Source organism: Dipodomys ordii, unplaced genomic scaffold, assembly GCF_000151885.1.
Source record: "Dipodomys ordii isolate 6190 unplaced genomic scaffold, Dord_2.0 Scaffold3, whole genome shotgun sequence".
NCBI classification, from domain to species: domain Eukaryota; kingdom Metazoa; phylum Chordata; class Mammalia; order Rodentia; family Heteromyidae; genus Dipodomys; species Dipodomys ordii.
The window spans coordinates 10,480,614-10,495,998 of record NW_012267219.1 but is presented as its reverse complement, the minus strand read 5'-3'; the positions used below and the strand labels follow the sequence as shown (position 1 = coordinate 10,495,998).

Here is a 15,385-nt window from a genome sequence, read left to right as displayed (position 1 = left end):
AGGACCAGAATTCAAGCCCCAGAACTAGATAGATTAGATAGATTAGATAGATAGATAGATAATGATAGATAGATAAATAGATAGATAGATAGATAGATAGATAAAATGAGAATGTCCCAGATTTGGGATTTGAAAACCCCAAATGAGCCAGGCACCGGTGGCTCACACTATTACAGGCTACACAGGAAGCTGAGATCTGAAGATCACAGTTCGAAGCCAACCCGGGCAGGAAAGTCCATGAGATTCTTATCTCCAATAAACCACTAGAAAACCGAAAGTGTCGCTGTGGCTCAAGCAGTAGAGCACTGGTCTTGAGCTGAAGAGCTGAAGGATAGTGCCCAGGCCCAGAGTTCAAGCCACACGATCAAGAAAAAAGGAAGAAAGGAAAGAAGGAAGGAAGGAAGGAAAAAGAGAAAGAAAGAAAGCCCTGAATGCCCCCGCCACACCTGCTCAGCACAAAATTCTTAGGCATGAACCGAAAACATTAGTGCCATGGTGACAATGTGTCAGCAAATGAAATTCTACCTGCCCATAATGGTGCAAGAGTCTAACTTGAAACTAGGTATTTGGTTGGGATCTCAGCACTTTCTTCTACAAAAATATTCCAAGAAGACCCATCTACACTGGAAATGAAAACTGAGTCCTTTCCAGGGCCCACCCAAAAAGGCACCTTATAGACGCATCACATATTTCCATCAATAATGGAAACCAACTGATGACCATCTAATGTCTGAACCAGTCATATCAGCTCCTCTGGCTTGTTAACTTTAGCCACTTGTTCACTTATTCAGCAAACATTCATCAATCATCTACTGTGTGTGTTCCAGGACAACGCTTAAATTCTGCAAGCCCAGAGATACAGTCCCTTGTCTACAGGAGCCCTGTGGTTCCTCCCAGTTAAGTGTTAGATGATGGGTGACAACCATACTAGGAGAGTTCAAAGTGGAGCATCTAAGCTGAGGTCAGCAATGGAGAGAGAAAGGTAGAGGGCAGGAAGGCAGTTTTATGTGAGACTTGAAAAGACAGGCGGAAGTTGGCCACTTTATCTGCCAGGCTAGGAACTTTCCATGCAGAAGAGAGAGGCTATGTTAAAGGTATCACATGGTGGGTGGCTCCTGTGGGAATTATACAGAATAAAAGGAGCTTAAGCCTGTTCTGTGGGACTATGATGGGAGACCCAAGGCAGAAAGGTGGCAGATCGTGAGAGGCCTGAGGTGCTGTTCAAGGGCAAGGGTTCCATGCTGATTCTGTGGGCACCATGGCAAAGAAATCACATGCAGCATGTGTTCCAGTTCCCAGCCAGGTGACCCCCCCCCCCAGCAGATGCTACGTTTACCAAGCATTATGCTTAAGTCGGTCTTTATTTTTTTAATTATGAAAGTGATGTCAGAAATTGAAAATTGGTGTATTTTTTTTCTTTAGGACAACAGAATCAGTTAGTGACTTGCATTTGTTTTATCTGACCACATGCCAGGTTCTCTACAAATATTTTTGAGTGCCTAAATGATTTAAAGGTAAAGTTTTGTACAGGGCTGCTGTTTACACAATTAACATGTATCTGATTTTTGTTTTCTTAAGTTTATGCAGAACTTATAAAAGGTTTGGTCACCTCTGGCGGCTGCATTTACCCTGCCAAGGCTGCAGTGAAGGCCACAGTGCTGACAGCCGCTTTCAGCTGGATCTCCTACCTGTGTTCAGGCCAGAGTCTTTGCTAACAGTTCCTGATTCTTCAAGTCAGGTGCCCCGAGTTCCAGCAGACTTATAACTATCATTTAGCTATGGCTGTGTTTCAGTACTGGTACTTTTAATGAGATAGAGGCAACCTGGTACCATAAAAAATGCCCAGGTGAGGCTGAGAAGGTAACTCAGTGGTAGAGTGCTTGACTTGCATGCATGAGGACCTGGTTTCGATTCCTCAGCACCACATAAACAGAAAAAGCTGGAAGTAGTACTGTGGCTCAAGTGGTAGAGCACTAACCTTGAGCTGAAGAGCTGAGGGACAGCACCCAGGCCCAGAGTTCAGGCCCCACAACCAGCAAAAAATAAAATAAAAATAAGTCCTAGGTTTTGGGAGCCTCCTTGGTGACAATTGTGGATACTAACCACACAGATCAAATAGCATGAAGTGCTTAATTAACATGGCCCTGGCATAAAATATCTGGACTTGTTAAGTGGTACCAATTGGTGTTCTAGTTTTTCTGTGTGTGTGTATGTGTGCATGAGCATACTGTGTGCACATATGTGTCATGTTATTACTGCGGCTGGAAGTCAGGGCCTCACATTCTTGCTTAGTTTTTTCATTCAAGGCTGGCATCTCCTACTTGAGCCACACCTCTACTTCTATCTAACTTTTTAGTAGTTAGCTGGAGATAAGTCTCTTCTGCCTATGCTGGTTTCAAATCAAGATCCTCAGATCTCAGCCTGCTAAATAGCTACGATCACAGGCATGAGACACCAGTGCCCAGCAATTCTTTTTTTAATTAAAAAAAACTGGAAAGATGGAAAAATTAAAAGAAAAACTTCATATTTCTCACTCAATCACTTGCTGTTTGCAACACTTTTAAGGACTCATCTACTCTTTAAGTCTTTATGTGCTATGATGTTATAGATTTTTAATGAGTTATCTGTTTTGCATGGTTGGGTATTAGACAATTTTGCATTCTGATTTTTTCACATAATAAAATAATTTTAATGTTATGATTTCTGTATATAATTGCCACAATTTGCATACACACCTGGAAATAGAGAACAAGTTGACTAAGTGGTAATGCACTCATATAATAAAAAATTCAGGAGCTACATTAAAGATGTAGGAGAAGTGAATCTCTTCACATAAAAAAATTCATGATTCCATGTGAAATAATAGCTTTACCTACAAACCCAGTGCTGCCCAAATTTGTCTGGGCATCCACCAACTTTTGGCTTTGGTGGATTTCAAACTTCAGTGGACCTCAGAGTCACCACAGCACTTGCTCAGTGTCTACCTGTGCTGTTTATTTCAGTTACTAGAGACTGGAGCTCAGGAACTGGCATTTTTCACAAGGATCCTAGAAGACTCTGCTGTGGGAATGGCACCCCTCCTGTTTCTACCTGTTGAAGCTTTGCTTACTTTTCCAAGCCTCTGCTTCTTTTTTATTTCCTAACTCCTAGAATTTAGGAAAAAGTATATGGTTAGCACTTACTATTTGCTCTCTTGCCTGGTAAACGTTAATGAATCCTTCTAAACCACAAACCTTGTGATCCTGCAAGCAAACCCAGTTGGACACCAGGTCACAGCCTGAGATTTACTAACTGAGTGAGTTAGTAAACAGTGCTACTAAAGGATCTAGAAGCCACATTCACTGGCTTTATAGAACAGACAAGAGGCAGCAAAAGCACTTCAGAACTCTTTTTTTTTTTTTTTAACTTTTTTTTTTTTTTTTACTTCAGAACTCTTGAGCTGAAACTTTGGGGAATAAAGGGAGTCTCTTCAAACCTGACAGAAAAAGAAAACTCTGTTTACTCCTACCTTGGCAATCAGGCTGTTAAAAGTAAGAGGATAACCTTTTGTGCATTCCCTCTGGTTGAGGGTAGACAGCCGGCATTAGCTGAGCAGTGGTTCAGGTGAGATGGTCATTCAAAAAGAATTGTATGTGTTCCCAGGCCATTGGTTGGTTTTCAGTTCTCAGACTTGGTCCCATTGAAATCATTCAGGTAACTTCCTCATCTGTAGTTCATTTAGAGGTCGTTTGTTCTAAAATTGGGACTGACTTACCCACTAAAGCACTTCGTCACTTAGGTTTGCTTTCTGTCCTCCTTTGAACTAAATATTATTAGATATCCCTATCATGGGAGGTTTTGTTGTTTTTCTCTGTCTTGCAGTAATAGCTGAATATGAGGTAGAGATGATATTGAAATTTCCCCTTGCGTGGGAGGTGCCAAGACCATACTTTGTACAAATCTTGGTTAATCTAGCTTTAAAAGCATTAATCATTACAGAAGAGGGTTCCTCAAAAGCAAACTTTTTTTTACTGGGCCTTGAACTTGTGGCCTGGGTACCATTTCTGAGCCTCTCTCTGTGCAAGGCTAGTGCTCTACCACTTGAGCCACAGTGCCACTTGTGGCTTTTTCTGAGAAGTTTATTGGAGAGAAGAGTTTCATGGACTTTTCTGCCTGGGCTGGCTTCAAACTGCGATCCTCAGATCTCAGCCTGAGTAGTTAGGGTTATAGGCATGAGCCACAGGTACCTGGCTAGAAGCAAACATTTAATCATAAGAAGTCCTTTTTGGTCTCACACAATAATGCTAACTTTGTAGAGCTGAAGTTCCAGAAGACCAAAGAGAATTAATACTGTTGGGGAATAGAGCGGTCTGGTTTATGAGCAGGTAGAGCTGGTTGTCTCTACATGGACAACTCAGAGTCACTTTTCAGACCCTGTGAACCCCTACAATATGAAGTATTTCAGCATCTCTTCCTTGGAAAAAAGTTAACCATTTCTTTTCCCCTATTCCACAACAGTACCTTGAGTAAAATCCACTAAGTATATGTATAATGAATGACAACTTTGAACAGGAGGTACCAATCAGATAAACTACATTTTGTGAGTATTTCTGCAGAATTCCTGTATTAACTGAACTAAAACACCATCCTATCCTGGCAGATTTTTCTAAAATGTTATTCTAAGTCATTACAAATAGCTGGTGGAAAAAGACAAGCCCAATAGCTGTTTCTTCCCAAGTCTTTCATGATAACTGAGTATAGGGTCCTAGATTTAAAAACTAAAATCTGAAATTCTGTGGACACCTGTTCAATATTTACCCCTTACTTGCGGCTCCTTTCCTGGGCTCCTACATTCCACATAAAATTTAGTTATCACAGATACTTGGAGTCTGTGTGTACATGTTAGATGTCAAACATACTCCAGTCACTGATTTTAGACTGTATTAAAAGTGCCAGACAGTTTTAGAATTGGAAGGGACTACTATTTCAGTTTCACTACTTGGAAACAAAACCCCTTGAAAGACAGGTTGCTTTGGGGGTAGAGGAGCACACTGTAGACCAAGGTTCAACTTTTGGCCCTAAGGCTCAAATCATAACTTATTATTGGCATTGTGAAGATTAGTTTCTCACTTGTAAATTTTGACTAATAAGCCATCTCAGGACTGGGAAGGTGGCTTAGTGGTAGAGTGCTTGCCTAGCATGCATGAAGCCCTGGGTTCAATTCCTCAGTACCACATACACAGAAAAAGCCAGAAATGGCACTGTGGCTCAAATGGTAGAGTGCAAGCCTGGAGCAAAAGAAGCTCAGGGACAGTATGGCAATACTGACAGTCTCTGGCATGGCTAAGACTTTTTTCTCAGGGCTTGGAAGGTGGCTCAGTGGTAGAGCGCTTGCCTTGCATGCTTGAGGCCCTGGGTTCGATTCTTCAGCACCACATAAGCAGAAAAAGCCGGAAGTGGAGCTGTGGCTCAAGTGGTAGAGCGCTAGCCTTGAGCTGAAGAGCTGAGGGACAGCACCCAGGCCCAGAGTTCAGGCCCCATGATTGGACCCCCCCCAAAAAAAAGACTGTTTTCTCCTTGGCATTGTTAGCATGGTTTTGGTTTCTAGTCTACTTGGCAAAACTCATGCTCATTAAAGATACTGCAAAGGAGCCATGTCACATCAGCGTTTGAATGCAGAATTTCTTACTTAAAAAAAAAAAAAACAGCCCTCCTCCTGAATTACAGTTTCATTGCTGTCATGATTTTGTCACTTTTTTTTTTGTGCTTCAAGTTATGGCACCCTTCCAGTCAACCATCAACTATAATTTAGCTTTGTATAATTGTGTACCTTAGCAAGATGGTTTCTATGAGAGTCTAAGAGCTCAGAGGGAAGTACATAAACATTCTGGAAAAATAAGGGCAATGTAACCTAATAAGTGGTCACATGTTAGAAGTCACATTGGAGAATAACAAATATTTGTATTAGATTGAAACGGTCTCCTTAACTTCTGGCAGTCAGTGAGATCATTTTAAACCTGGAGATGTTAGCCAGATGGAGGAGCTAAAGTCACCATGATCTGTAAAAGTAATCAGATGGGAGGAACAGCCTCGTTGGTCTCCTACTCTCATTCTCCCAATGTTCGTTTGTCATTTTAAGAGACAACTTAATTTTCTCTTCTTTTTTCCCCACCCCCCGTAAAGGTAGAAACCTGTGGGTGCTCGTTGTGGGGCAGTATCCAAAGGAACACAGAGTTGGGATTCCAGAATTCAAATATGTGGCGAATATGCATGGAGATGAGGTATGTACATGCTGCGCATTTCTGAAATGTCACCAGAAAAACTTCCCCTCAGGTGGCTGAGCTCTCGGTAGTTACTAGAGAGGAAACAAGGCAAGGTGTCATGTATCATAACAAAACAGGAAAGGCCTGGCGAGTTCTTCCTGTGGGAGCCCTGAGGAAACCTCAGAGGCCAGGTCCAACACATCCCAGCCATTTGCTCACATGCTCAGTGTCCTCAGAGCAGCCAGGGCTGCTTTTATAGAAGGAGCTGGATGAGCCACAGCGCTCAGCTCTGAACTCCTGCAAGCTGGGTCCCTTGCCTCACTTCCTGGTGAAGACTATGCAGCATATGTCAGACAGCAGTGGCTCATGCCCATCACCCTGGCTACTCAGAAGGCTGAGATCTGAGGATCATGGTTCAAAGCAAGCCCAAGTAGTTAAGTCTGTGAGATTCATGTCTACTTCGGCAAAAAGCTGGGAGGGCAGGTATGGCTCAGGTATGTGCCAGGCCTTGAGCAAAAAAGCTAAGGAATAGCACGCAGGCCCAGAGTTCGAGCCCCAGCACTTGCACGTGTGCACATGCATGCACGCGCACGCACACACACACACACAAATCAGAGTCAATGCATATTTCAGTATGTACACACTGCCAACATAGCATAACACCAGGGATAGTATGAGTGGCATGCTCTAGTCTGTGCTGAGCTTCCTGACCTGGCTTAACTCCGACTTCATAGGAATTGGCTCCACCTTCATGACACACCTCTTGTCCCTGCCAGACATGCTGACCAGCCTGCCCACCAAAGGGAGACTTCTTGCAGCCAAAGCTAAGATGTTCCTACCTGTCTCTAAGGAGTAGATCTCCGAACCTAGTTTGGGAGTGGGTGATACTCAATCCATTTGAGCATAATAGACTGTTTTTCCATGAGACTGTGTTGCTGGAAGTTAGACCAAAGTTGCTTTTAATAAAACAACTGTCTGTTACACACAGCAGTCCAGACTTCCTTTTCCTTTTGTTATCTAGTCTATTGATCAAGGTCCCATGAAATCCATTTTTAATAAGAGGCAGATGGCACTTATTGTCTCCAGTAGCTTGTTTATTGAATTCCCAGCATTTCAGAGGATGCAGTCTGCTGCTCAGAAATTAATCCTCAGAAACTTCCAGAGATAAGCTCTCACAAGATTAGTTTGTTCTTTCCATGCATTTCCCCAAATTTCTGGCATCTTTCTTTCTGGCTGGTTAGTGCTTTCCATCAAATCAAGACCTGCTAGTTCACTGTGATTCTTTGAGAAATGCCAAGCTTTGAGATTAGGCGGGGGGGGGGGGGGGAGAAAAAGAAGAAAGCTTTCAATGTGCTTTGAAGTGGAGACTTGATATACTGTTGACTTCTTTTGTGTCCCAACTGGTGGCAGGGTCTGGGTTTTCTGGAGAGATTAAGAAATTTATTTTTTAACATTTTTATTATTATTATCTTTTAGTAGTTGTATAAAGAAGTTCCCATTCTACAAAACAGTTTATGAATACAAGGTGTCTGACAACATTGTCACCCATCTGGAGCTATGAAGAAATTTCTTATTCTGAACGTGAGGCTTATGCCTACTCTGCCCTCCTGGCATCACTGGGAGCTAGAGGACAGGACAGCCTGACTGAGGAACAGAGGAACAGTGGAGAAGTCTGGCCACCCCTTGTTTACTCCCTTATTGGAATTAAAAGAGTTTTTAGCAGCTTTCAAAGCCTGTCAAAGCTCCTAGTACTGCTAAAGAATATAAAGTAGCAGCTATGCTCTGGTGGATTATGCCTGTAACCCTAGCTACTCAGGAGGCTGAGATCTGAGGATTATGGTTCAGAGTTAGCCCAGGCAGGAAACTCTGTGAGATTCTTATCTTCAGCTAACCACCAGAAAACCTGAAGTGTTGCTATGGCTCAAGGTGTTGGAGCACTAGCCTTGAGCAAAAGACCTCAGGGACAGCACCCAGGCCCGGAGTCCAAGCCAGTGGCCAACAAATAAACATTATGAATAAAGAATGTAAGTAGCATTTTAGGCCAGTAGTACATACAACATACACACACACACGGACTTATGACTCCAGGATTTAGCAACCACATGGAGAATCTCTACAGGAGGCACATGTGCATGTACACACACACACATGGTAGACAGAACTGACACTATTACAAACATTTTCTCTGAACCACACCTCATTGTGTGTCTGTGTGTAGTATGTGTATGTGTCTGTGTGTGTGTAGCTTCCACACTTTTTCCCATGGCTCATTGACAGCATCAGGACCCAATTCTTTCCATCATACCAGACATGTTCCCCCATGGATTTCACTGTATCTCATTGTACCTTGTTTTAGAATTAGGTCTGTTTTCCTACTAAAAATATTCTGTTAATTTTTCTACTACAGATGTAAGAAAAAGTGACTTTACAATTTCTCTGATTGTAACAGCCTAGACTAAGTAGAAGAATACAGGAGAAAACGCCAAGATACTATTGGTAATTTAGGAATGGTAAACAATAAAAAAAAAAAGCCTGTTTTACTCCAATGAAGAAGTTTGAGTTTATGTGAGAAGTATTGGACTATAACTCATTCCCCCTTACCTGATTATTACATCATTAAAACCTTGAAACTCATTAGAGAGAAAAAATTCTAATCTGTTTTTTTAAAAAAAAACTATGATAAAGTGTTTGTCTGGCAAACTTGAGGTCTTAGTTCATTCTCCAATGCTGCAACAACAATAGCAACAATTATTGTTATTACAATACAATTACTGTTTCTACAAAAGCAACACTGATGCACATTAGAAAAAATACAAATGAGGCCAACACAGGCAAAAAGTTAGTAAGACCCTAACCTCAACAAACATGCCAGGTATAGTAGCTCCTGTCCATGATCACAACTACAATGGGAGACACAGAAAGGAGAAATCATACAGGCTGGCCCAAGTGAAAACATAAAACTATATCCAATTTTTTTTTAATTTAAAGCACAAAGAGCTGGAAACATGGCTCAGGTGGCAGACTAGCTGACTAACAAGTGTGAGGTTCTGAATTTTAAACCCTGTACTATGAAAAATATAAAAGCAATAATACAAAGAAACATAAAAGAAAACATTATATGTTGGCCTTCCAAAAATTAGTACTATTGATTCTTATTTATCATTCTAGATATCTATGTCTGTGCATGCACTTTTATCTAATAATAGTATGCTATGTTTCTTTCTTTTTGTTGTTGGGCCAGTGCTGGGGGCTTGAACTCAGAGCTTTGTGCTCTCACTTGGCTTTTTTTTTTCTTTTTTGGTTCACAGCTGGCACTCTACTACCTGTACCACACATCCAGTCCAGTTTTTTGTTGATTAATTGGAGCTAGTCTCTCAAACTTTACTTCCCAGACTAGCTTTGAACTGTGATCCTCAGCTCTCAGCCTCCTGCATAGTGAGGCTTACAAGCATGAGACACTAGCACCTGTTTATGCTGTTTTCCTTTTGGTTAACATTTTAAAATTAGTACTCACTATCCTTTTATATCAGTAAATGTTTGTCTTTATTTTCTATCTCTATATTTTCTAATTGTTTTCAAGGTGTCCTCAAAATCGCTCCAGTATTATGAATCATATTTGGTTGACATATCCCTAGAATCTCTTTTACAGTGTCATTTGAAGAATCATTTTATGACATTAGGCTTTCAAAAGAGATTGATCAGGAGCAGAAAGGGAAGAGGAAGGGTGAACAAATGCAGTCACAGTATTCACTAGACTTATGTGGCAAATGAACTGTGCAACTGTGGGCAGGGACAGGAGGGGGAGGGGAAAACTGAGGGAAAGCAAAGCAAGAGGTGACATTGTCCAAAAGAGGAAAGTACTCATGACCTGACTTATGAAATACTAACCCCTCTGTATAACACCTTAATAATAGCGGTAATATCATTTTTTAAGGACATTGTCAGTTGTCCTTCCTACAGAGTCTCTACATTTTGGATTTTTGGTTCCTTACAGTGTCACTGACTCTATGCCTTTAGTCCCTCCATTTGCTTTTAACTGAAAGTGAGAGCCGAGAATTTGCTGATTCAGTTGGAACACTATTAGTAAATATACATTTAAGGAGTTTTTCAGATGGTCTAATTTGATTGATACTGAAGGTCTGAGATAATTAGCCTCACTACACTCAGAAATGCAAAAGCAAAAAAGGGAGGAGGGGGAGGAGCAGAGGGAAGGGGGGAGGGGGGAGGGGGAGGGGGAGAGGAGGAGGAGGAAAAAAATTATGGATTGCAAAAACAGCTGAAAATGGCCAGAGACAAGTGTTGTTGCATAAGCAGTAATGCCATTTGTAAGCCCACTCCTTACTTTGTACGTGTTTTTCGTATTCTCTTATTCTTACAAAGAACAGATAGTTGTACGAGGGGCAAATTCCTTGTCCTGATCTTGTGCAAAGGTCACAGCTCTTAGGAAAGGCAACACTGAAGATTTCTGTCACCTCTCTCGGTCTCTCAAATCTTCCTGTGCCCAGCGCCCTCTCCTGGATTTCTGTGGAATCACAGACACTAACCACGTGAACCTTTGTCCTGAAGACAGCATAGGAGAGTATTTCTGAGGTTCTGCCTTTGCCATTTTAATAAACCTACCCAATGTTTTTCTGGTTCTTCCAGACCCTGATTTGCACACACATTGGAATGTTCAAGTGTAGAAGCCCCAATTCTAGGTTTAATTTATGTAGGCTGCTATTGACACACCTGAAATTTAATCATTTTAATTGGAAGGGTTGAGGCAGCTCACACTGAATGGGGTTCTTCCCCTCCCTTACTCCAGATACTCAGATCATTTAGGTTGGGATCTTTTTATTTTTTATTTTGAACAAGTACTGGGGCTTGAACTCAGGGCCTGGGTGCTGTCTATTAGCTTTTTAAGTGAAGGCTGGTGCTCCATTGAAGCCACAGCCCTGCTTTGGGTTCTTTGGCTAATTGGAGATAAAGGTCTCATGGACTTTCCTTCCAAGGCTGGCTTCAAATCTTGATCCTCAGATCAAGATTCACCACCTGAATAGTGAGGATTATAGGTGTGAACCACCACGGCCCAGTTAGGTGTACCTTCCCTCAGTGCTACTGGTTTGCTGTGGAAAAAAACCATATCATAAGCTAAAATCAGGCTTGTCTGAAAACCATGGCTACACCCTCCCCCAAGAACTGACATCCTGATTGTTTTGCAGGAGGAGCCGTAAAGGTCTATGCCCCTCATCTCTTCCACAAGCGCCCCTCATTCTGTTTTGTGCCTATCTTTGATCCTATGTTCTTGAGAATTTTGAAAAACTTTTTTTTACTTGGACAATCTCTTTTTTAATAAGACATCTCTAATTCCTCTCCAGTAAAAATATCAAAATGAGACAAAGTATTTAAAGTATTAAAGTGTCTCGGCCTGGTCAACAACTGCATGGTCCTAAATTCAAACCAAAAGAAAAAAAAATACAGTACCTGGAGTTTTCAGCTAACACAGCAATGACAAAATGCAGGTCAGAGCCTAGACCAGCTCAGCTCAAGTTTCCTTGACCACAGTATCCAAGTCCTGATTACTATAGTTGTAGACTAGATAGCTTCCAGGGTGTGTTTATTAAGTTTAACTGACTTATGATACTAACTAGAGGGAAGGGGAGAGGAATATTTTAAGCTTCTGAATTAGTTTTACTCTGATTCTATATAGTTTTAAGTATATAGACTCTTGAAAAGTTTACATCACATTTAGAATTTCACATTTGGTGGCATTTAGTTATATTTTATTATATTCTAGATGTAAGGAAAAAGATTCCCTGGAGTGTAGTGATTATTCAACCTAAAAATTAAGGACAAATGATTCTTTACACATCTTCTAGATATAATAGTTTGAGATGAAATTTGTAGCTGTAAATGCTTATGTTTACAGGGTATTTTAATTGCTTCACAGACACAATATCTGAAATTGCTCTTATCCTACTCATGTAATAGAGGTTCTAGATTTATGAGAACAAAACCAAAAAGTAGCCACGTGCTAGTGGCTCATGCTATAAACTTAGCTACTCAGGAGGATAAAATTTGAGGATCACAACTGAAAGCCAACACAGGCAGAAAAGTCTATAAGACTCTTTTTTAATTCATTTGTCTGAAGTTTTATTTTATTTTTATTGTGAGAATACTGTACAGAGGAGTTACAATTACATGGGCAAGATAATGAGTACATTTCTTATCAAGCATTGTTGCCTCCCTTCCCATACTCCCCTCCTCCACCAAAGTTGTAAAGTTCGTTTTTCCACATAACAACTTGTACATCTCATTGTTGCAATGGGTCCACCTGTATCCCTAATTAAACAATTTGTTTTTTCCCTTCCCCTCCACAAATTATACCAACATCACATACAGTGAAGGCAGGGGTTAGACCATGGGGGAATAAGACTCATCTCAATGAACTCTCAAACAGCTGGAACTGGAAGTGTGGCTCAAGTGGAAGAGAGCTAACCTTGAGTAAAAAAGTCTAGCAAGAAGTTAAGGCTTTGAATTGAAGACCCAGTACCAGAAAAAGTTTGTTCTCTCATTGTTGCTTTCCAGTTTTTGTTGTTTTGTTGTTGTTTTTTACCACTACTCTAAAATAACAAAATGACCTCAGTGGTACAATGTTTAAATGATTAAACTGCTTCTTTTTTAAGTTAGACTAAGCTCTTTATTGATTATTCCAAGTAGTATATCATCTTCATTCTAAGCATATATTCGATTCCTCAAGTAATGCTTTTATTCGTCCTTTTAGTGACCAGATGCCCCAAGTTTTTGTCATAAGCAGAAATGATAGCCCTGAACCTTGTAGTATTTGTTCAGTGTGGAAAATCCTTGGAATCACATTATTATTTATATGTCTCACTCACTGAGCACCTTAAGTCCACATGTTTTCAAAAGTCCTTCCTCACAAGACTCAGCTTGATAGTGGATTTGTCAACAGTAGTTAATTAGCAGTTATTTATTAAATAGACCAGGGATACTAAGGAAATGGATTAGGTTCCCACGTCCAGGCTTAGACATGGTGGAGTGGGGGAGGATGTGTCAGTCAGGTGACTGTAATGTACATGAACAGCATTAAGTAGCACAGATGTGATATGTGAGGGCCACACCAGGAAAAGTATGACAGGTAAAATTAAATCTGGGGTCTTTGGCCTGTGTGCAGGGAGTGTAAAGGAATTCACCAAGAGGCAGACTGGCAAGGTGGCAAAGGTCCTTGCTCACTTCCCAGGAGAGGTAGGGAACCAAGTCTATAATATATGCAGGTGTGTGTGTGTGTGTGTGTGTGTGTGTGTGAGAGAGAGAGAGAGAGAGAGAGAGAGAGAGAGAGAGAGAGAGAGATGCTTATGGTGTCCATCACGGTGTTAGGGCTGGGTTTATAAGCATCAATGCTTATGGAGAAAGACTGTATTACTGACATTTTGTTTTGTAGTTTGAGTTCAGCTAGCTATTCTAGGAAATGGTTGGAGTTGTCAATTTCTTTGTTTATTTATTTATTTTGGCAAGGAGGTTATTTGTCTGCTTGTCCAATCCTTTCCAGGAATATATTGTCAAAACAAGACATGGATTGGGTTCTGCTTGAATTCACAACAGTCTGTAAAGCAAAGCAAACTGCCTTCCTGCCAGACAAAATGGAGTCCTTTACAAAATGGAGTAGGTTAGACTAATTTGCAATGGGGGCAGGGGAGGGTGTTTCTAACAGATATGTAACATGTAGATTGATATTTGAAGAAGAATTACTTAGGCAGTCAGCTAAATTAATCAAATCTGACACACACCACACTGGAGTCCCAGAACTGATCATTTCCTTCTAGAACCTGCCTTGCAGTATAGCATTTTAAAAACAGTCCACCATTAGAAAAGCCAAAGTTTCTCTCCCACTTCCTCTCTCCTCTCCCTCTTATACAAACACACTACTACTACTATTACTACTACTACTACTATTACTACTACTATTACTATCTGTGTTATAGTTTCTTCAAAAAATGTTCCTGGCTGAGTGCCAGTGGCTCACACCTATAATCCTAGCTACTCAGGAAGCTAAGATCTGATGATCAAAGCCAGCCTGGGAAGGAAAGTCCATGAAACTATTATCTCCAATTAATCACCAGAAAACCGGAAATGGCACTGTGGCTCAAGTGGTAGAGCGATTGCCTTGAGCTGAAGAGCTCTGGGACCACACCCAGGTCCAGAGTGCAAGCCCCACAACCAACAACAACAACAACAACAAAATTCCTGTTTATAAGCATTCTTGGGAGAGCTAGACTCAGACTTACTTATAACTATCTGGCAAATTGCACTGTGGCAGAAATTGAACTACACCTGATAGGGAATTTGTGTTCTACTTTCTGGATTACTGCCATTCTAACTGTCCTTGAGTCACCCATAAAAGGCTCCCGAAGCTTGTGTGTGAGACTGCTCTGATGTAGGGTTCATTCTTACAGTAAGGAAGCACGCACGACAAAGGAAGTGCTGGCTAAGTAAAGGCGTGCTGATTTGATCCACTCTTTCTTACCATATGAACTCTCCAAGGTCTCATATTCAAAGACTTCATTCTAAAGTCTTAAAATTAGGAAGGGAAGCAAGTTTATGCATAAAACATAAGTGAGTAATGGAGATATGGATGGGAAGAATTCATTTGAATAATATTTGGCATAAATTTGCTGTTACAGAAGTATCAAATGTGGCCCAATAGAAAAAAAGGGTTTTGTTTTAATCCCTCTGGAGTTTCATCTGTTTTCTTTGGTATTCATGAAATTATCCAAGGCTTAATTGTTTCTTTGTCAGTCTCAGCAATGAAGAATACATGATGGTTATGGAATATTGAAACAAAACACTTTAGTTATATGCGTATCTCCTGAATCATGGTTTTACTGTTTCTGTAAAAAATAGCATGGTTTTAAGCCGGGCACCAGTGGCTCACACCTGTAATCCTAGCTACTCAGAGGCTGAGATCTGAGGATCACCGTTCAGAGCCAGCCCGGGCAAAAAAGTCTGTGAGACTCTTATCTCCAATTAACCACCAGAAAACCGGAAGTTTCAGTACTGTTGTTCAAATGGTAGAGTGATTGCCTTGAGCTGAAGAGCTCAGGGACAGAGCCCATGCCCAGAGTTCAAGCCCCTCAACTGACAAA

General features: G+C 40.9%; 1 protein-coding gene across 1 annotated transcript in view; it reads left to right on the top strand.

Annotated features, from left to right (window-relative positions):
* Cpm (carboxypeptidase M) overlaps nucleotides 1-15,385 on the top strand; it is a 58,911-nt gene that overhangs the window by 27,662 nt on the left and 15,864 nt on the right. The window contains exon 3 of the mRNA XM_013018012.1: nucleotides 6,163-6,260. Coding sequence (XP_012873466.1) covers nucleotides 6,163-6,260 — 98 coding nt within the window. The remainder of the gene's footprint in view (nucleotides 1-6,162; nucleotides 6,261-15,385) is intronic.